Source organism: Trichechus manatus, unplaced genomic scaffold (assembly GCF_000243295.1).
Source record: "Trichechus manatus latirostris isolate Lorelei unplaced genomic scaffold, TriManLat1.0 scaffold00036, whole genome shotgun sequence".
Lineage (NCBI taxonomy): Eukaryota > Metazoa > Chordata > Mammalia > Sirenia > Trichechidae > Trichechus > Trichechus manatus.
Genome location: NW_004443972.1, coordinates 15,566,192 through 15,589,828, shown reverse-complemented (window position 1 = coordinate 15,589,828; position 23,637 = coordinate 15,566,192). Strand labels below are relative to the sequence as shown.

The 23,637-nt window shown below is 37.3% G+C and overlaps 1 protein-coding gene across 1 annotated transcript in view; it reads left to right on the top strand.

The window, feature by feature from the left end:
* Positions 1-23,637, top strand: part of PLA2R1 (phospholipase A2 receptor 1) — a 120,887-nt gene that overhangs the window by 83,725 nt on the left and 13,525 nt on the right. The window contains exons 15-23 of the mRNA XM_004375415.1: positions 1,603-1,735; positions 2,540-2,575; positions 3,101-3,258; positions 8,828-8,892; positions 9,159-9,262; positions 13,099-13,238; positions 19,393-19,510; positions 20,394-20,524; positions 20,854-21,001. Of these exons, the coding sequence (XP_004375472.1) occupies positions 1,603-1,735; positions 2,540-2,575; positions 3,101-3,258; positions 8,828-8,892; positions 9,159-9,262; positions 13,099-13,238; positions 19,393-19,510; positions 20,394-20,524; positions 20,854-21,001 (1,033 nt within the window). The remainder of the gene's footprint in view (positions 1-1,602; positions 1,736-2,539; positions 2,576-3,100; positions 3,259-8,827; positions 8,893-9,158; positions 9,263-13,098; positions 13,239-19,392; positions 19,511-20,393; positions 20,525-20,853; positions 21,002-23,637) is intronic.

Below are 23,637 nucleotides of genomic sequence, written 5' to 3'. Positions count from 1 at the left end.
GTTGGCAAAATAACAGCAGCCAAGCTTTGAAATAGGTCAAAATCAATAGAAGGGATCTCCACACCCAGTACATAGATGTTCAAACTTGTGGTTAAGAAGGGATATTTGGAAAAGCTGTATGCCTATCCAAAACCTGTTGCCATCAAGTTGGTTCCAACTCATAATGACTTTACAGGATACAGTAGAACCGCCCCCCTAGGGTTTCCAAGGAGCAGCTGGTGGATTCGAACAGCCAACCTTTTGGTTAGCAGCCGAGCGCTTAACCATTGCACCATCAGGGCTCCATATGCCTATACCAAAAAAAAAAAAAGCCAAACCCATTGCCATTGATCCAATTCCAACTCATAGCAACCCTACAGGACAGAGTAGAAGTGCCCCATAGGGTTTCCAAGTAGCGGCTGGTGGATTCAAACTGCTAACCTTTTGGTTAGCAGTCAAGCTCTTAACCACTGCACCACCAGGGCTCCATATGCCTATAGTGGGAGTAAAAATAATGATAAAGGCATGCTAACTAAAAAAAATAAGTAAATAACTTTTCCACCCCATTACTGCTTCTTTGAAAAGGGTATCAGAATCTGATTGTAGTAAGAGATCTTAGAGATCATCCAGGCCCACCCACCTATTTTGCTGATGAAGAAGCTGAGACCCAGAATGCAAAAGAGGCATAGCAGGTTGACCTGCCCCATAAATGGCAGCCACTACGTGACACAGTTGGGTAGTTAAAATCAACATGGCACTTGAAAAATGAAATGCGGCACGTAGAAGTTGAGAACTCTTAATTCGTTTTAGTAAAACACACTCGTTAGTAATAGAAGAGGAATAGACAGTTTCGTTCAGAATAAATAAGATAAAGCCATGAGCAGATGACTGAGTTCCTCACCACTTCCTGCTAAACATAATGAATTAAAACTCACATCATTCTCTGAATCGGAGGTCATATATATTTCATTTAGGTGAATTGTTGTATGATTGTATACGTGCCTGAGGAGGAGTACAAACAGTTTCAAAATATCTTTTTTTTTTCTTACAAGTTTTTACTCCAGTTTTACTTGTAGTTCATCCATTCTTCTGCTGAGTCACTTAATGGTTGAGAAGGTTAAATCTTTACTTAATATCCCTGTTATGTGATCATTAATGGAAAGTGTTGCATATTTTCCATATTAAAGGTAGCTGTGGCTTAGAATTTAGTTATTAGAGATTAAAAGCTTAGTATTTATGCAAAAGAATCTACATCAAAGGTAACACACAGATCTAACACATCCCTGAGCCTCTGAGAAGTTTATCCAGGAGGCTAGACTAATCCTGCCAGTTAGAAAACAGTGCAAGTTCATAAAGGTGATTGCCTCTGACTTGCTCCTTCTAGAGAAGGGAGCAGTATTGCCTATTTTTAAGAAAAAAGCATCTTTAAGAAAAAAATGCTAAAGGATGATTAGCTTGTTCTTCACAAAAGTGGAAAGACTTTGAAATGGAATCATATCCAGGCATTTCTGAAGCTTCCTTCAGAAATCTATAATGATTAATTATAGGAATGCCTTTTTTGGTCTTTTGAAACTTTTTGTGGGGGAATCATCATCAAGGAATAATGAACTTCATCTGCTGCAGGTCGTCTCTTCATTTTTAGACAATACTTATTTTGGAGAAGATGCAAGAAATTGTGCTGTGTATAAGGCAAACAAAACATTGCTGCCCTTGTACTGTGGTTCCAAACGTGAATGGATATGCAAAATTCCAAGAGGTAAGAATATTAATAAGGTCTTCACTATGTGTTTGCTTTCTAATATTCGATAGCACTTTTCCCAAGTAAAGAGTTACAAAGATCTCAGCTTAAGCACCCTGAACCAGGGTAGCAACACCTGCATCATGAACCAAATTGCATGAACTCTTTTGTGTGTGTGGTAAGTATACATGTAACAAAACTTTTGCCATCTCAACAGTCTTTACCTGTACAGTTCAGTGACATTAATTATGTCCATCATATTGTTTGACCAACACCCTTATCCGTTCCCAGTTTTTTCCATCACCCTTAACAGAAGCTCAATGTCCCCTAAGCACTGAGTCCTCTTACCCCCTCCCTCCTGCTTACTAACTCCTTTAGAAAAAAACATGTCTGGGGAAATGAATAAAAATAACACCAGTTCAGTATGCTAAGTTAGTTAACTGGGAATAAGAATATTCTGTTAATATGGTAGAATATTTTATTCTGCAAGTACAGTGTGGAAAAAAATGTCACCTTGACATTAAAAACAAACAGAATTACTTGTAAAAATAATAAGTAGATAAAAACACCTAGCACAGTGTCTGACACACAGTAGGCCCTCAACAAGTGTTCACTTTCTTCTTTATTCAGAGGCTTCTTTTCAGTTTCCTCTTAAAGTGTGAAAACTACCCATATATTCCAAGCATTAGAAGGTACCTGTTTTTTAAATGATTTTTTAAAAGGCAAAGTACAAAATACTGTTTTTAGAGCTGTAGTCATTCAGAGATCATGCCTCTGTGAAGAAAGAAAGCTCAGTCAAAGCGGTTTGCGTTCACTTTGCAGATGTGAAACCCAAGATTCCACAATGGTACCAACACGGTAAGAAAGGATCCTAGCCATTCCTGAATTTCTTTTTATATATTATTTACATAACATTACTGTATTGTTAAATTCCTCCAACTGAGCCTCTCGTATGTGAATCTAGAGCTAATTGATTCAAAATAATAAATTAATAATGTCATTAAATATGATTAAAGAAAGCTTAACTCCATTTTCATGATGCATGATTTTAAAATATGTGTCTATTCCTGACCTTTGAATACTAGTAAAGATTTTATGTATAAGATAGACCAAGGAAAATAAGCAAGTGATTTATATATATATACTGTATATGTAGTGTGCATGCGTTCATGTGTATTGACCCCCACATTTGTAATTGGATCACTCTGCATTTAAAAAATGTATGTGTGTGTGTACATATACATATACACACACATATATACGTACTTTTTTTAATGCAGAGTAATCCAGTTACAAATGTGGGTCAATAATAGCACAGCTCCCTCAATACCACCGTCTTTCTCAATGGTTTTTGCATCGTTGCATTGTGTACTTTTATTTCAGATGAACCCTGGCTCTTTTATCAGGATACAGAGTACCTTTTTCATACCTCTCCCTCGGAATGGGCCTCCTTTGAATTTGTCTGTGGTTGGCTGCGCAGTGATCTTCTCACAATTCATTCTGCACGTGAACAAGAATTTATCCACAGCAAAATAAAAGCGGTACTTACAATGAACCATGCAAATTCAGAGCTTAGCTCTTTCTTCTGTCCTGTGTGGGACTTTTTTTTTTTTTTTTTTAATTTAACTTTAGACATTTATTTAAGTTTCATTTAAAAACCATAGATAGTTGAGAATTGTTTTTCTCCCTGTTATAAAGATTAAGAGAGAATAATGGAATGTATTCTCTCTTAATCTCTATAACAGGAAGGTTTATTGTGTAGGTCAGTCACTTCGCTTCTCTTCATTCTTTATTAGCAACAATGGTAAGTAAGTAGAGTTTTATTGCTTTTGCAAGCTGTATTCGATCATTCTTTAAAACACATATTTATTGACAGCCTACTCTTCTAGGGACTGGGGCTCTATCAGTGAATAAAGCAGACTAGAATTCCTACCTTCATGGAGCTTATTTATAGTCTAGAGTGGGGGAAAAAAAGACTGTAATCAATATAAGTAAATAGAATTACATGCTAGCTTACAAGAAGATAAATGGGTAAGCACCAGGGGGGAACATAAAGCACAGATGAAGGACAGGGAGTACCTGGGGGTTGCATGGAAGTTTTAAAGTTTCAGATTTTGCTTACAGAAGTACAGTACTTTTAAGTTTGTAAAGATTCAATATACATAAAATTAGTAAGGAGTGGTTTTCCATTTCAACTTAAGATAAAAAGAATAGCCTTGATCAAGGAATAGGGTCGCTAGCAGTCGGAATTGACTCGACAGTAATGGTTCCCCCCAACCCCCTGGAGAATGCAAAACCTGTTAAATATGAAATAGACTGCCAAGGAATGTTGTTGTTTTTGTGTGCCATCAAGTCGATTCTGACTCATAGCAACCCTATAGGACAGAGGAGAACTGCCCCATAGGGTTTCCAAAGAGCGATTGGTGGATTCAAACTGCCAGCCTTTTGGTCAGCATCCTGGAGCTCTTAACCACTTTGCCCCCAGGGCTCCCGCCAAGGAATAGTGCACATTTATTGGGTATCAGGTATGTGGTAGGCACTGTGATGTTTGTTAAGGACACAGAAATACATGAGATACAGTCTCTATTTTCAGAAGGCTCAGAAACAGAGCTGGAAATGACACTGTGTAGCCAGTAGAATGGGGAAAGTGTGTACAAGTTACCAGAAAGGCATTAAAGAGGAAACACCTCACCCCAGTTTTCTCTAGGAAACCTATGAAAGCAAGATAAAGCTTTTTCTTTTTCTGTAATTTGACCATATTTCATTATCTCCAGCAGTCCTTTCCAGCTCTAGCTTTTTTTTTGTATCTTTACAAGTTGACTGTTAACATGAAGCTCTGGATAAAGCACCCTGGGCTTTTACGAGTGGTGTCTTCCTTCACTGCCCTTGGAACTTTACCGGTTCTGTAATTCTGTTTGATGCACATGCAGCCTATGAGGTTTAGGCAGGTCGGGACTGCTACCTATTATGATGAAAAAGTGGAGAAACAGAGGGATGAGGTGACAACCCCACGGTCCCACAGAGACTGAGTAGCAGGCCAACCGCTAGAACCAGAATGTTCCCCACTATGGTTTGTGCTCTATTTGCCACCCTTCCTCTCCTACAAAGAAAACACTCAACCCAAAACGGTAACATTAAATGTCAGCAAATTATATATCATGACCTTAGAAAATACGTTTGTTTCTTTACCCAGACACTGAACTCCTAGCTCCACAGGAGATCAGGTGAATGGCCAAAAACCAACCCATGGGCATTCACAAAGTGCACGTCCCAGTAAGAGCTGACATTTGGCCAATACTTGCCTTAGTGGTGTCACGCTATGCTAAGTATGTTTAATGGCATTTAATTTTCCCAACAACTCTGTGGGAAGACTCTTATTAGCCACATTTTACAGAGGAGGAAGCTGAGACTCTGAAGAAGTTAAGCAACTTGGTTACATAGCAGCTAAAGGGTGGACTTTGAAAATGAATCCAGGATATCTGATTACAAGGTCATTTGAAAACACTGTATAGTGCAGCCTCTGCAGGCACCATGGCAGTGTTAGGGGCATATAAGAGCACAATGTCCTCATTATAGTAGAATGCTGTTTCTAAAATCCCTCCCCAAAAGATGGCCACCAGCTCTGCCTCAAAGATGAACAATGAGGGGCTCCTCTGGTCTTTCCAACAGAACTTAGCTCTCCTGGGAACTTCTGCAGGTATTCTCTCCTCACCGTTCCCTTAATTCACTTTCCCAATCTTTGGGGGTTGGGATATCAGTGGGGGTGGAGGGATTAATTTCTCCTATAGAAAGAAATAGTAAAATCTCAAGGTTTTAGCAGTTTGAGAAACCACAGCCAGAGCCATGATCTCAACTTGAGGACTCTCATCTTAAATTAGACAAATCTTGTAGTGTCCTATATGGCAAAATTGCTACCTAGCCTTTGGTCATATTAACATACAATGACCTGTCAGTACTATGGGTGAGCTACTGACTGATCTTACACCCCACTGTGCTGCAAAATAAATTTATTGGAGGGTGTAGAATACAGAGATCGAGAGAGAGGACGTGGGGACCAAGGGGAAGGGGTATCAGTTTACAGAGAAGAAGGCTGTAGTCAATAAAAAAACTTAGATTTCTAAAACAATTCTTATTTATGCATAATTTATGGCTTCATTGGACATTTTTTCTTGTTGGTGATGGTGGTAAGTATGATGACCAATTACATTACATATGTAAGAAATATCGTATGTAAGAATGCCCTACTGGAATGAGTCAGTCCAGGAGATGATATTTTATTCTAAGGTGCAGAACTAAATGCATAGAGGCCATACCACTCACTTTTGTAGCACACCCATCCTATACATGCAGAATTTAAATACTCTTAAACTTACCTGGAGCCCTGGTCGCGCAGTGGTTAAGAGCTATGGATGCTAACCAAAGGGTCTGCAGTTCAAATCCACCAGCTGCTCCTTGGAAACCCTGTGGGGCAGTTCTACTCTGTCCTCTAGGGTTGCTATGAGTCAGAATGAACTCAGTGGCAACAGGTTTGGTTTTGGTTTGGTTAACTTTAGTATTTTATATAGCTCCCCTTAAAGAGTCAAAATTAGAGTTGTAGAAAAACAAAAATAAGATTTAGTTGAAGAGTGGAAGAACTAATCATTGAACAAGAAAGCTGGATACAGTTTTAAAAACTCTGAAGTAGATTTTTTTTTTTTCACAAAATGTTTCCATCTAGCAAAAGGAATGAGTTGGTGTTTTCCCTCCCACTCTTCAAATAACAGAGGACCACAAGGCATGATGAGAGTGATTTTTTTTTTTTTTTATTGTGCTTTAGGTGAAAGATTACAGCTCAAGTTAATTTCTCATACAAAAGTTGATACACATATTGTTTTGTAACATTAGTTGCAATCCCTACAATGTGACAGCACACTCCCCCTTTTCACCCCGGGTTCCCTGTGTCCATTCAACCAATTCCTGTCCCTTCCTGCCTTCTCATCCTGCCTCCAGACAGGAGCTGCTCGTTTGGTTTCGTGTATCTGATTGAACTAAGAAGCATGCTCCTCACATGTATTATTTTTTGTTTTATAGTCCTGTCTAATCTTTGTCTGAAGAATGAGCTTCAGGAATGGTTTCAGTTCTGGGTTAACAGAGTGTCCAGGACTGAGAGTGAATTTTTGAGAAGTTATTTTTTGAGCCATCTTGATGATCAGATTGATGCCTAAAAAGTAAAGAGCCCAAGCACCTTATGAGTTGTGTGTGACATGAACTACTGGCCAATTAGTTCACTTAGCTAACATTTTTTATGCAGGTTGTGCAATATTTTCATTTGGAAATAGTGATTTGCTATTATTTTTTAGATTTTATTTCTATATACTTCTAACAAAATGTATCAAAATCTATTACTCTTCTTCCACAAGCTAGTGTTTTAAACCCTTAAAGTCAAATGATTTTGCTATTTTTGATGGGACTATTTTAAAAGATGACAAATTGTTTTTCTTTATATTGCTTAATAGATGGCTGTTACTGTTGCATTCCTCTTTGATAATTGTTCTTCCAGTATGCTGCCATCCTTATTTGCTGTTTGTATGTCACAAAACATAGTTGATATTATAAAATCCATGCTCACATCACGTTTATTTATACCAAAGCATATTAGAAAGTCTTCTATTGTTGTAACTTTGTACCTAAACTAAAATATAAAACATCCATTTTTCACACTGAATTTTTTAGTTTGGATATCTTCTAGATTGTCCCGTGAAGTTCTGTTCCATATCACAACAGGTTGTGATGTGCCATGTGGAGGATTACCATCTTATTATTGAGGTGGTAATAAATATGCCACTTAAGATGTAGTAGTTATAATTTTTCTTCAGAGGTTCTTAATTGGGGCAGTGAACAATCGGGCCATGCTTTCCACTACTGTTGCACGTGAGACCTCTTTAGATTGAATGAAATTGTTGTGATTCCCCCACTGAGCTCACAGCCAGTCTCAATAGACCAATTCCAAAGTCTGACAATGGGAATCTAAATTCGGCATGTAAGAACACGTCCATGAAACAGCACCTCAGGGATCCAAAATTATAGTTGCTCCATCTTACATTATTCTCAAATTGCTGATATGGCAGACAGCCACACTGTTTAAGGAGCAAAAATACCTATTTGTAAATTTGAATGTTAGCGAGCCATTTGGTTCTGTTGTATGATGACCTGAAATTTATGTGGAAAAATATATCTCCAAATTTACAGAGGAAGTGAGAATGCAAACTTATGTAATGCATCTAGATTAACAGGTTTTTAGCATATAAAAATTAAGTTACATTTCAACACACATCCCCTCCCTCCCCCCAATAAAGTGTACTGATTTAGAGGTCTTAGAGAAATCCTGACTGCCTCTTCCTCTTTTATAGTTAAAGAGGAAATTTCAATTTCCTGGATCATAAGCCCAGTATTACATCTGTTCTAATGTATGTGTGTTGTTTCGGTTTTATACTTTTTGTACTTATGTCTGTGTGAATAATAATAGTGTCAGATTAACAATATATATAAAGGATAATTTTCTAGTTGTCAAACACTACAAATTCTGTGATATTCTTTTGTTCTATATTGTATCTGTTTCAATGAGGAAGGTTATAATACTTAGTTTAAAAGCTTAACAGTCAGACTAATGCTTAAAATTCAAAATCCTTATGCTACTGATGTCTTCTTTTCAAATAGATATAATATATTCATTGGACTTCTATAAATCACTGAAAGGATAAGCCACTAATTTTTTAGTCAAAAAAGGAATCCATCTTCTACTTTACCTTACAGTATTACTATTATAGAGTTAGAAAATTTACTTTTAAATACATGGGGAAAGCTGTAAGAAAGATACTGCATGCTGAACGAAACTAAAATTATTTTCAACGTTGATCCCAATTTTTCTTCATAATAAGAAGGGAATATTTTAGAATAATGAAGTTTCAGATTTTCTCAAGATGCTGGGCTTTCTTCTACTTCTTTAGATAATTGGGTAAAATACTGAAGAATAGAAAGCTATTAACAGCAACCCCATTAATCTTAATACTGAAAAGGGAGAACAAGTAGAATAAATAAATGCTGAGGTTTCTTTGTTTTGTTTTAAACTAGCTATCAAAGTTTGGTGTAAACTGGTGGATTGGACTTCGAGAAGAAGGAGCCAATGATGAATTTCGGTATGAACCTAGATTAATTTGCATTTAATTTTATTTGACAGGTTTTATTAGCAGAATGATTGGACTAGATCTTAGTGATTAATTTGTTAAAAGCCTTCAAGCATTATCTATGACTTAAAATTTTCACCTCCCTAACCAAAGACATGAGTGTCTTTTTAAATTTAATAGAATATTATGTCTTCAATCCACACCCTAGAACTCCAAGAGTGGTGATGGAGGTTGAACATGCAGAATGAGAGACCTTAAATTTTTTAATTTTCCTACAGCTGGAGAGATGGAACACCATTAATATACCAGAACTGGGACAAAGAAAGAGACAGATCTGTGAATAATCAGAGCCAGAGATGTGGCTTCATTTCATCTGTAACAGGTCGTTTTATTTATCTCTTTGTGGGATTTTTAATACAAACTGATAGTTTTCAGAAGTCTTGAAGACTTCTTTGTATTAATTCAGCAAGAAGTTTTTTGTTTGGTTATTTTGCTTTTCAGTTGAATATGTTCAATTTCATCAGTCTTGGGATTCAGGATGGTCATTCCTTCTAGGATTCAGGATGGTCATTCCTTCTATTTAATCCATGCACTCATGTTCTTGAAAATAATTTACATCTGGGTAAGTCCTTCCTCATGAACCAAGATAGCACCAAAAATATGCCTGATAATGAACAGACACTTCACCAAAGAAGACATCCAGGTGGCTAACAAACACATGAAGAAATGCTTGCGATTAGTAGCTATTAAAACAAACAACAACAAAACCTATTGCCCTTGACTGCATTCCGATTCATAGTGACCCTATAAGACAGAGTAGAACTCCCCCACAGGGTTTCCAGGGAACGGCTGGTGGATTCGAACCGTCACCCTTTTGGTTAGCAGCCGAATGCTTAACCACTGTGCCACCAGGGCTCCTCATTAGCCATTAGAGAGATGCAAATCAAAACTGCAATGAGATACCATCTCACCCTAACAATAATGCCACCAATTTAAACACACACACACACACACACACACACACACACTAACAAATGTTGGTGAGGCTGTGGGGAGATTGTAACTCTTACACACTGCTGGTGGGAATATAGAATGATACAACCACTATGGAAAACGGTATGGCACTTCCTTAAAAAGCTAGAACTAGAAATATCATATGATCCATCAATTCCACTCCTAGGTGTATACCCTAAAGAAATAAGAGCTGTGACACAAATAGACATATGCAGCACCCATGTTCATTGTAGCATTATTTGCAATAGCAAAAAGATGGAAACAACCTAAGTGCCCATCATGATGAATAGATAAACTGTGATACATACACACAACGGAATAGTACACAACGATAAAGAATACTGACAAATTCACAAAACATCTCATAGCATGGATGAATTTGGAGGACATTATGCTGAGTGAAATAAGTCAATCACAAAAGGACAAATATTGTATGATGTGATACCATTATTATAAAAAAACAAGAAAAGTTTTACACACAGAAAAAAAGAAAACCGTTATTTGATGGTTACTAGGGATTGGAGGGAGAGAGAGGAAAAATAACTAACTAGATAGAGGACACATGTTAACTTTGGTGAAGGAGCAGGCAATACACAATATGGGGGCAGTCAGCACAACATGACCAAGGCAAAGGAAGACATTGAGAGGAATGCAAGAATAAAAGGCAACTACGACATTTACTAGAACATAGACAATCCTGTAACAATAGTATTAAACAATAATTTATTAATGGATACATAGATAAGCCAGACAGGTGTGGGAGAGTTTAAGGGAGCACATCTACCCACAGAGATAGGTTTGGCTGTGCTATTTCTACATACATAATTGTAGGTGCTACATGTATATTAATATAGACGATAGAGCACACAAGGGGCACAGTCATGGAAACTTCTTAGACATAACGAAACACCTTGAGGGATGAAGTTCTTAGGCTAGAAGGTGAATGATCATAGACTCAGGGACATCTATGTCAATTGGCACAACATAGTTCATAAAGACAATGCTCTGTATCCTACTCTGGTGAGTAGTGTCTGGGGTCTTAAACGCTTGTGAGTGGCCATCTAAGAAACAACTATTGGTGTCTTCCCATCCGGAGCAGAGGAGAGTGAAGAAAACCAAAGACTGAAGGGAGCAATTAGTCCAAAGGACTAATGGAACACATGAACCGTAGCCTCCACCAGCCTGAGCCCAGAAGAAGTAGATGGTGCCTGGCTACCACTACCGACCTTTCCGACTGGGATCGAAACAAAGAGTCCCAGACAGAGTGGGAGAAAAATGTAGAACAAAACAACAAATTCACAAAAAAGACCAGACTTACTGGTCTGACAGAGACTGGAGGAACCCCAAAGACTGTGGCCCTAAGACACACTTCTGACCAGAGACCACCTTCCAGCAAAACCATAGACAAGCCTTTAAATAAACAATAACACCCGAGAGGAACATGTTCCTTAGAACAATCAATTACACAAGATCATTTGCTCAAAAGCAAAGATGAGAAGGCAAGAGGGGTAGAAAATTTGGATGAAAAGAAACAGGGAACCCAGGGCAGAAATGGGGAGAGTGCTGACATATTGTGGGGAATGCAACCAATGTCATGGAACAATTTATGCACATTCTATCAAATGGGAAACTAATTCTCTGTTTCTCTGTAAACTTTCACTTAAAGCACAATAAAAAAAAAATTTTTTAATATGCCTGACAAATGCTATTCTCTGCAAATCAACCCATTTTTTGTTTATCTGTTCCTAGTGTCTAGATTATAATTAGCCAGAATTTTAACACCTGTGAAATTGCCTTCCATTTTCCCATTTAATAAATTTTTTAATTGAATTCAGTATTCTTTCTGTTAGTTTGTTTTGTTTTGCTTTAATACCTAGTATTAAATGCTGCTTGCCTTAGAACAGCAACTGTTTGCAGGTTGGGTTTAGAAGTACATTTATGTTGAGGATTTTTTTAAATTCTATTTGTCAGGACAGTATTGTTTTGGTTGCATTGTCCACTCATATCTACCTCTCTATTTCTAACTAATAAAAGGTAATAATGTCCCCAGCCCTAACAGATTCACAACTAACCTTGTACCCTAAGTCAGGGGAGGGATAACCATGAAAAGCAATCCTTGCTGTGAGGGCCTCTACAGAGGTTAGGAGAGGAAAAGCCATGTGGTTAATGAGCTTGCTTTTGCCAGCAGGTGTCACAACAGCCTACAGAAAGGGCTGCTTTGTGAGTGTGGGAAAACAGCTAATCTGCATTGAAACTAGCATTAATCCCTCCTTCAAAATGCCGACGTCCTTTTGGCTCATATTCCTGAAACTAGAACTCTGAGTCTTTCCTTGCTGTTTGCATGCATCCTTGCCCTGTTCTGGAATATATAACTTGAATGTTAATGAAATGCCTTCCATAACCCTTATTCTGAAAATATAGATCTTCTAAATTAAACAAAAATATTTTCCAGGAGCCTGAGGACTTCACAGTATATTTTACTGTGGGCGTGTTTATATGTGTGTCTGTTTTATTTAAGGGTCAGTGTTGAGAAGTGCTACTTTCTTAGAAGTTCCTGAGCTGGTGTTTCCAAATTATTATATTTTTGAAAGAATTATAAAGTGAAAAATGATCATCTATTGTTTTAGAATCTTTTTTCCCCTCTACATTGAAGCTGGATATTTTAAAACAAAGTATCCTTTTGCTACCCAAGTCAAATATTCTTAAGATTTTGATCAGTTCTATGATTTCAACTGCAGAGTTTAATTCATTTTTTTTTTTTTTGCATTTGCAAAATTTCTACATTCTTGAATTACAGTGATTGATTTGGCGTGTTGCCCAGTTAGCTGTTGTCACTAGAGAACTCTATGATGTCTAGTTAAATTTAGTTCAGTTTCTGTTGTTGTGTGCCATCAAGTCAATTCCAACTCATAGTGACCCTATATGACATAGTAGAAATGTCCCATTGAGTTTCCTAGGATGTAATCTTGACAGGAGCAGATCACCAGGTCTTCTCTCCTATCGAGCCGGCTGGTGGGTTTGAACTGCCAACCTCTTGGTTAGCAGCCGAGCACCTAACCATTTGCACCACCAGGGCTCCTTAGTTCAGTTTCTAGAAGTAAAAAAAGACAAACTATAGGAATCACAAAAATAATGATCAATAGAAAGTGCTTACAATGAGTCACCATTGTTTCCACACTGTTTCTAAACTGTTTTCTCCTCCAGGACTCTGGGGCAGTGAAGAGTGTTCTGCTTCCATGCCTAGTATTTGTAAGCGAAAAAAGTTTTGGGTCATAGAGAAAGAGAAAGATACACCAAAACAACATGGAATGTGTCCCAAAGGATGGCTATATTTTAACTATAAGGTAATTTGTTTTCAAAACGTTGCTTTTATTCATCTGTAAAATGAGGGAAGAGGGGCTGTTATGCGGGTTTATTCATCCAATCAATAAGTATTTACTGGGCACCTACTCTTCTAGGTTCTAGGGAAGGGTAGATAGACAATAAGCAAATAACAAGAAAAAAAAGATATATATACAACATGCAAAAAAAAAGTTGCTTTTGTTCTCCTCTGCAGATGCTAATTTGGAAAGTAATTTTTAAAAATGAGAGTGACTTTTAAAAATAATGAGTTGTCAGTAGGACCTGGAATTTTTTTGTCAGAACTTTCAAGAGATTTGGGAAGTTTTCAATTTAGGAACAAGCCTCTCAGAATAAAAAGTTTTGTCAGAAACAGTCTTGACACCACTCCTCAGCGTTTATGATGCTCTGTTTTTACTTACTGGCACAGCCATTCATTACGTTATATAAATTTTTCATTAGGTGGTGTGTGTGTGTGTGTGTGTGTGTCTAGGTCCTGTCCCAAATAACCTGTAACTTCTGTGGATCCCTGATCCTGTCTTCCCTTTTGTGTCTTCCTTGCCTGGAGCCAGCACAGAGCTCTGCCCTCAGTGTGAATTGACCAACTGACTGGTCTAACTTAGGTCAGTCAACATCATCTTGAGCCTCATAAAGCTGGTGCTTCCGTGCAGAATTTAAAAAAAAAAAAAAAAAATTGCCAGTAGGGATATTGTAAACCAGATTTATTATTTCTGACACTGCCTTCAGTAAGGGCCTAGCCTTTTCTTCCCCTCCCTATGTTTTATAGTAAAATAACTTTATAGGCCTTAGGTAGAAGTAATTAAAATGTATCCCAGTTAAATTCATTTAACTCTTGGTTCTGTTGATAATTAAAAAACCCAAAATGGGTCATAATTTGATATGCTAATATGAAATTGCTTTTCCATAATGGACAACCAATTTTCAGTCTAATTGTTCGATTATATAGGGAGGACCTCCTCTCGTTCTGTGTGATCTTACTCCCATTGTCACGGTGTGAGATGGGCCCACTTGGATTTTACTCACATTCGTCGAGCACCCACTACGTTATTTGGCACTGGTTTTCCTGATTGACTTCATAGATTTTTCTTATTTTATTAAATTTTTTGAATACACAGAATTATTATCCCCATCTTATGAATGAGAAGCCTGAGGCTGATAAAATTATGACTTTTCTGAAGTTTCACAGCAAATAAGTGTCAGACTAAGAATCAAAGTCAGGTTTGCCCCTCTCCTATAGCTGCCCCTTCGTATAAGAACTTAAGAATTGCCAAATCAGCTCAGCCTCAGGATACAATCAGCCCAGTGGGACTGTGAGACATTTTCTAGAAAAATATAGTTGTTCTCTAAAACTTTAATGTAGTGCTGATGTACACTAGTTTTTAATAGATGATGCTTTCTATCTGCTTCCTATTTTCTCAAACTACAAAATCTTTCTACCAGTTGTAAATTATTTATACATTTCAGTAGGAGAAACTTGTAGCTAATATCATTCAGTGGGACACTGAGGATTATTAAATCTTTTATCAAAACCTTTGTCAATTAGTTTTTCAGAGCTGTTAGAGCAAGCGCATCCTGGAGCAGCCTGTAGGGAACAGACACAAAGAAATGCCTATCTTGTCTGAAAGTCACATTTTGGTACAGACAGTAAGCATCCCAAAAGCATGAACACGACCGATCTAGTTACTAACTCATACTTCCTCCATTTATAAAAGGGAATATTATAAGGAGATTAATGGCAAGTCAAATCCTTGACATTAGAGGAATAATTCTTAGAAACCCATAGTAGTTGTTTTGGGTTCAGTCTTTGACTATTATCCTTCCAAAACTTTTTTTATGCACACAGTTTAGGTCCAACCCATGTTCCCTCCTGTGTAAATACAGGCAGTATGTACACATGTAGGTAGGATGGAGTGATATGGAGCCTAGTAGAACAAACCCAAGGCAGAAAATCAAGCAAATGCTTCCTTTAAGAGAAATAGAAAGGGGCATGGGTAAGGCACAAACACATACATGAAAGTAGAAGCTAGGTATGAAGAATGATTAAAACATGCTCTCATAGCTCAGAGTTTGAAAAAAAATCTTTGTCAATAACCAACAGCTAGATCAGTGGTTCTCAATTCTAATCACGTATTTAGTATCACCTAGGGAGCTTCTAAAAATTATCAAGGCCCAGGTAACACCCCAAAGATTCTGATTTAATTAATCTGCTTGGAGTTCAGGCATCAGTTTTTTGTTTTTTGCTTTTTAAGCTCCCTTGGTGATTGTAATGTGCTGCCAATATTTTCCCACCAACTCAACAGTAATGGTTCCACAACCTTGTCTTCAAATCAGTCAGAGGATTTGATTACAAAGGATACTGTCACAGCGGGCTTCATGAGTAGGTGACCATTTATAGGGCACAATTTCAGAGTCACCATTAATGTCTCCCCAACCAAGTTGCCTTCCCCTGCACGTTGATGGCTAAAACTCCACCATTAGAGTGTCATTCCTTTGATTTAACATTTTCCTTTATTCTTTTCAAGGGAAATACTTCAGAGATTGCCTCATTGTCATCCATACCTTGGAATAAGTGGGTTTATCAGATTATTAGAAAAGCTGGTAGTAGGAGGACTGATAGCTGAGAAGAGTAGAGAGCCCACTAGTGATGGTCTTTCCTGTTTAACAAATACAGCTACAGAAGGAAAATTGTGGATAACAATGAAAACATTACTCACTTCACACAGCTCAGTGAGTTTCCCTATATTATGCCCCATTAAACTTTGCTGTTTGTTGGGCAATTTCTTAGGACTAATTTTTATTTCTAAGGAAAAAAAACTTAGTTGATTGACTAATTACCCACCTTTTAGAGTTTTAAAAACTGACTCAGAAGTTAAGCATCTTTTCTAGTGTCTCATAAATTATCTTCTCCGTGTTTGATGATGTAAAAGGTGTTTGACCAGGAATTACTCCCGGGAGAGTGAGTCATCTCAGATACTTGTCACAGCAGAACTGTGGAAGGAAGAAATTCTAATTATTCTAGATTAGCTCTTGTGCTTCTATTTACATCTTTTTATTCAAGAACCTTAACTGAGTGCTAATGGCTACTTTGCACCATCTAGTTTGGGTTTCATCAATACTTGATTTCATACATTACATAGTTTTTCCCTTAACAACGCTCTATTTGGAATTTATTCACATTCTTAACACTTTATTCACTTATTCATTCATTTAACTACATTGGATATTAGCAATTCAGTTATGAGGAAAAACACACACAAGCCCTTCTCTTTTCAAGCTAACAGACTCGACGGGAAACAAACATTAATAAATCAATCAGGAAAATAACTATCATTTAAAACTGTGACACAGGCCGTGAAGGAGAGTTATATCGTTCTACAAAAGTGTATAACAGGAGGACCTGACTGAGGTGGTCAGAAGGGCAGGGAGCATTAAGGTAGTGGTAACAACATGTGCTAAGGTCCTGTGGTGAGAGAGAATGTGACATATTTAAGAAACAAAAGGAAGCATAGAGACCCTAAAACGGTGAGAAGTGAGACTGACTAAAGAGACAGGCAAGGACCATGTTATGTTAGTTTCTGGCTTTTATCCTAAAAGCAATGGAAATCCCCTGAAGGGTTTTAAACTAAAGAGTGACATCAAGACTGAGTTTTGAAAAGTATCTATCACTCAGGGTGCAGCACCAAGGGTGGCCTGGAGAAGGGCAAGGGTAAGGATAGCAGTTAGGAAGCTACTGCAGTGGTCCAGGCAAAAGATTATAGCTTGGGCTCAGATGGTGTAGGGAGAGACAGTGGGGTGGGGGTGGGGGGGTAGGTATATGAGAAATGAGATGTCCAATTGGTAGAGTTGTAGGGGTGATGGAGTGGGAGGGCAAGGATGACCCCCAGGTTTCTAGCTTATGTAAATGTATGGCTGACTGTGCCATTCATTGTCAAGTGAGGGGTAAGGGGTGTTATGATTCAAATGTTGAACTGGAAATGACTTTGAGACAAAGAAGAATTTTATATTCAAAACTTGTTTGGAATATAATAAACCCATTGCTGTCGAGTTGATTCCGACTCATAGTGACCCTAGGTGCCCCATAAGGTTTCCAAGGAGCACCTGGTGGATTCGAACTGCTGACCATTTGATTAGCAGCCAAGCTCTTAACCACTACACTACCAGGGCTTCTTGGAATATAATAGTACCTCCTTAAATCACAGTAGTTATCAGAGATGCATTAAATCTGATCACAGTTTGCAAATTAGTAAGTAAATAAACAGTTTATAATTAAAGATGCTGTACTTGCTTTGTTTTAATTATTAATGATACCATTTCGGAGTATCTTAGTAAATATGTTGTATTTTTAGAAACAATGAAGTCGTAGTAATGGGAGGCCACACTCCCATAGTCAATCTAGTAAATCTTGACTGAAGCAAACATTGTGAGTGTGTCGAGGGCGTGTGTGGGGGTTGTTTTTCTGAAGAGATTTATTGAGCTAGCAGAACCAGCAAGACTCATTGGTATTTTTGAATGGTTCATTAGTGTGACTATCTGAACACAAGGTGAATTCGCATTAAATGATAAGACTTCCTAATAATTAGTATGTGCCACGCTTTGGAATTTGTAATTAGAAGAAAGAGGCAAAAAGAAAAGAAATAGATAAAAGGGAAGTTGTTATAAAAGTAAACTCCTTTAAAACCAATTCAGTTTCTTTGTGAAACATACAAGGTAAAGGGAACCAAAAGGATGTATAGCCTATTAGTTGGTAACTCAATTTCAGGCTAGATCAGGGTTTCTGGTTTTTATCCTAAGAGCAACAGAAAACCCCTGTAGGGCTTTAAAGAATGACATCATCAGGACTGAGTTTTGAGAAGAATCACCTTGGTACAATTGATATTTTGGGCCAGATACTTCTGTGCTATGAGAGCTGTCCTGTGCATTGTAGAATGTTGAGTAGCATCCCTTGCCTCTACCCGCTAGATGCCAATAACAACCCTCTCCCCAGTTTTGGCAACGAGAAATATCTCCAGACATTGTCAAATATCCCCTGAGGGGGAAAAATCCTCCGATTTCGCAAAATTTCACTTTACCCTTTGCATAAAGTCCCTCCTGACTCTTCTGGAACCTTGCCTGATCCATTATAGCCTATTTTCTCTTATCTCTCCCTCTCCCCTGACTCTATCTGGTCCTACCAATCTGTTTAAATTTCACTGAGCTTTAAAACCAGTTGCCATTGAGTTGATTCCACCTCATGGCGACCCCAGTATGTGTCAAAGTAGAACCGTGCTCACTAGAGTTTTCAATGGTTGATTTTTCAGAAGTAGATCACCAAGCCTTTCTTCCGAGGCACCTCTGGGTGAACTTGAACCTCCAATCTTTCAGTTAGCAGCCAAGCGCATTAACTGTTTGCACCACCCAGGGACTCCTCATTGAACTTTAAAGGGTGGGGGAAGCTTACCTTCAACCCTGCCTTACCTGCCAAGTAGGCAGCAGACATGATTCTCTCATAAGTGACGATCAACCTCTCATTGCCCAGTCCCACAGCCTTTTATTTTCTGCTTGACATTGCCGGCCAAAGCCTCCCTTTCTTCTTCTCCTGTTTCCTTGGTCCTACCTTTGCCTGCTTTTCCTACCACTGGGCTCATCGTTTCTTTTCTGGCTCTGCCTGATTGACTTATTGACCAAAAGTCTGATTACAAGTATTTAATGAATTTAAATACCTGATATGGTTTGATTCTTAAGTATTCCTCTTCCACTTAATGTGAGGAAACGTTCTTGCAAATAAAATTGAACTAAGCTGTTCATTTCCACTCCCACAATTTTTTTAGATGAATCTGCCCCTGTAAAGTGTGCAGTCAGGCTGGCTCTTTTTTAGGGGGGAATAATATTTTTCATTGAGCAAAAGACAATGTTCAGAAATCCTGTCTACAACACACATCCTTGTTTCTAGTCCTGCCAGGTGCAAATGCATGCAAGTTATCGACTCACCCTGAAAGCTGTTGCTCTGTTTTGGAACAGGTGAAGGAAAAAATGGGTTATTTTTGCCCAAAAAGATTTCAAAGAATTTTCAAGGGTAATCTTCAGAGTATCTTTGGGAAATCTTAATTTTATTTAGAAAAATGCAGAACTGAACACTTTGTTTTGACATTTTTTTGATAGTGCCTTTTGGTGAAAATCCCCAAAGATCCAAGCCATCAGAAGAACTGGACATCTGCTCAAAATTTCTGTGTTGAAGAGGGAGGGGCACTGGTCTCCATTGAAAGTGAGGTGGAGCAAGGTAGAGTATTCAGTGTTCAACTAGGCCAAAATAACCATTTCTATTCAAGCATTTAAAAAATTACTAACATTTCCAAATCAGTATTTAAAGTATTATGTTGCTGGGGCACAGAAGTTTTCCATTTAACCTGTAAGGTTTTTGTTTTTAATATATCATGACAGCTATAAAAGTTAGTATACTGCATTGCTAATAAACTGCTTATTTTTGGAATCTTTTATCTCACTGGTAATAACAGAAAGAATAGAGATATATTTATGATCTGTATTTCTGGGTAGTTAAAATAATCTGGGGTATAGTTTATTACAACTGTGTGGTGTAATTTTTTAGATCCTTTGAGATTTACCTATATAGATCCTTTGAGACTTACCTGTACACTTTTGATACTCAGCCAATAGTATACTCTAGCTTGGAAACCCTGGTGGTGTAGTGGTTAGGAGCTATGGCTGCTAACCAAAAGGTCAGCAGTTCAAATCCACCAGCCACTCTTTGGAAACCCTATGGGCCAGTTCTACTCTGTCCTATAGGGTCGCTCTGAGTTGGAATGGACTTGATGGCAATGGGTTTGGTTTGTTTGTTTTATACTCTAGCTTAAATATAGTGGATAAATCTTTTCACTAGAAAGGCAATGAATGAACACTGAAAATTGTTTTGTAACCGATATAATGAAATCTCAGGCTTAGCCAGCTAATTTCTGTCAATTTAAGTGAAATGAAAGTGAAAGAGACTGCATTACCTTAACAAGGACAAAATAACCAATTCCTACAATTGATTTGTAATTAAGTTTTCCTGTCATTTAAATATAATCATAGCTATAAACAGAGTTCAATGAATACCCAAATGGTTTATATGGTATTAAATTTGGTAATGTATTCCTATTTTTCAGCTTTCATTACTATGAATCTTTTTGGCCAGACGACTAATATGTGGATAGGGTTACAAAATGATGATTATGAAAAATGGCTAAATGGAAAGTCTGTAGTATATTCTAACTGGTCCCCATTTGATATTATAAATGTAAGTTTTAAGATTCATTTTCTATAGAAATGATTTTAGCATGAGCTTCTATTCAAAACTTGTTTACTCAAGTTTTTATAGGCATAAATTTGTATGTCTGTTGTTAAAAGTTTTAATTTTTAATAATGTAATCTGTATAATTTTCATATGTTCCATAAATGTAATTACTCATCACAATAATTATTTTGTAGGTTATGAAATGAGTTGTGAACAGGCTTATTAAATGCAAATAAATGAATAGTAATTGTGTTTTAATCAGAAAATTATGTGCTGAATACAAATTTCAAAGACCTTTTTTTTTTTGGTAACATTTATATATTCTCTTAAAGATTCCACGTCATAACACCAGAGAAGTTCAAAAACACACTCCTCTCTGTGCCTTGCTGTCAAGTAATCCTAATTTTCATTTCACTGGAAAATGGTATTTCGAAGACTGTGGAAAAGAAGGTTATGGGTTTATTTGTGAAAAAATGCAGGGTAAGATATATTTATTTTTTATTCCTTTCATTTCTATGGCTCATTCATCTCTTCCATATTTGTTTTACACAGCTGTGTAGCAAACAGTTTCATAGCTAAGAGTGCCAGGCACTTATTCTTTGAGCTTTACATATATTTAGTCATTTAATTCTCTGCTATCACAGACTTCTGCCCTATAGTGGCATTCTTGGGACTGTAGAGGCCACTTGGGTGGTGACCAAGGTTATGAATCCATTTTAGTCATACTGAAAGGCTTTATTGCTTTGCTCTGAGATTATGTGTCTGTTCAGGCAATAAAAAAAGACATTGAAAAAATGTTGAAAAGAGTTGGGGAAATAAACCAATTCATGCTCACTTTTTTCTTGGACCCTTAAAAATGATTTCTTCACCTAAACCACAATAAAATGTTCAAAAAAAAAAATGATTTTTGTAGCTAAATATGGCATGCAGTCATGTTTCCAGATCTGATGGCCAAAATCACAGGGGCCTCTGGTGTGAAATACCAAAGCCATACTATTATAGATAGTGTGAACATTAGTGATAAAAATAAAAACACTAACAACAACAACAATAGCTAACATCTATTGTGCTTTTACTGGGTGTTAGGCTCCCTAAGGGGCTCTGCTGGTACAGTGGTTAAGCATTCGACTGCTAACCAAAAAGTCGGCAGTTCGAATCCACCAGCCACTCCTTGGAAACCTTATGGGGCAGTTCTACTCTGTCCTATAGGGTCGCGATGAGTTGGAATCTACTCGACAGCAACGTGTTTGGTTTTCATTTGTTTGTTTTTTGGTTAGGCTCCTTATACCATTCCGACCTTTTGGTTAGTAGCCGAGTGCTTTAACCACTGTGCCACCAGGGCTCCCTAGATCAGATATAGCAAGAGTATTATGGGAAGAGCAGAGCCTTGTAGGGAAAGAACATCAATATACCATGTACTTGTACGCTTCTGATGTTCCTGGCCCTGGCTGGGCCTTGGTTTTATAAACATTATGCCATAAAATCCCCACAGTTCTATGAAGAACACACTCAGGTCTCTCAGTAAAGTACAGTGATTCTGTTCTACTACCTTGATGCTGATCTCTTCTTGAAATTTACTCTCTGACCACTTTCTGTCTTTGATATTTTTGTGACTAACAATATGTATGCTCTTTCGGAGACAGTATATAGTAGTGGTGGTTTAACACAGACACTGGAATTCCCATCTCACCTGGGTTCCCATCCCATCTCTGTAAACAATCTGTTGGACAAGTTACTTATCTTCTCTGAACCTCAATTTCCTCATCTGTAAATTGGGGTAATAACTGTCTCACAGAGTCTGTGTATATATAATGTTTAGCATAGTTCCCAGAATATGTTCATCAATAATAATTGCTTTTACTAGTTGCCAAAATTCAACTACACAAAAAATTTACTCAACTTTACAAACTCTTGTGGCCTACAGTGAAAACCCCCAAGTTCTGCTCCACTTCTCTATCTGCCAGATAAATATGTGCTTACATTTGGCTCAGAGCCTAAAATCTCTTATCTATCTGAAAGCATGGAGAAATCTGGAAAAGAGAAATGAGGTCAAAGTCAAGGCCCCAGATTTGGAACTTGGCTTCCAATAGACCCTTCTTTTGCAGGACAATGGGTGGCAAAATCATGTAGCTCAAAGTCACCTATGTTTATAAATTAATAGAATGAGTTACATAGGGAGAAATTCATATATGTAAAAATACAGATGTGTAGTTTAGTGGAGAAACAATCAAATTGTTATTCAGGTCACGTATACAGAGACTTCCAGTAACTTTAATTTTACTAATTTTTATAATTTTTAAATAGCTGCTTTTGTATTACATTAGTATTATATCAATAACTTTAGACTCAACATGTTGACTGGCAAATAGATTTCTAGCAAAGATTAAATGGATCATAAAAGTGTGATCTGTCATAATTCAGTTAGTAAAAAGATTAATTTCACTTTGGTTTTACAATGTGTATTATACCATATTGAGGTAACATTTTCAGGTAAAAGTCAAGTTCCCACTTTGCCATTTTTATTGGGGGGAATGTGGCAAGAGGAGGACCAGGCAGCAAAACCAACATTTATTGCCTCTGTGTCCTAAGTTCTGTAGTATGTGCCCTATATGGATATGTCACTTAGTTTTACCCACACCCTTCTAAAGGAGGCCTTTCTAATTTCTTATAGACCAGAAATTTGAGGTTTAGAGAGATAAACTGATTTGCCCATGTAATAAAGCTAGTATACAGGGAGGAATACAAGTCACTCTGGATCAGACAGTTTGGAAACTTACCTTGTTTTTATGTTTTCTAAACTTAGCTTATCCTAGTACATAATATAATACAGAACAAAAAGTCAAATGCACGTATTAAAGGAGAAACATCTGTATATAAAGCACGGGTTTGGTTTTCACATGATTACAGCCCTTATGAACACATAAGCACTAATGACTGTGTGTGAAAACATTGGCTTTTAACTTATAAACCTTGACTCTGACAGGTGAGGCATTAATAGTAACTTTTTATAAGAATTATGTCTATTTCTGAGCATTTATTTACTTAATTAAAAAAAATTCTTAGAATTTACACATGTAAAGTTTAAACATGATGGTGACTATCATACTGTCTCAAAA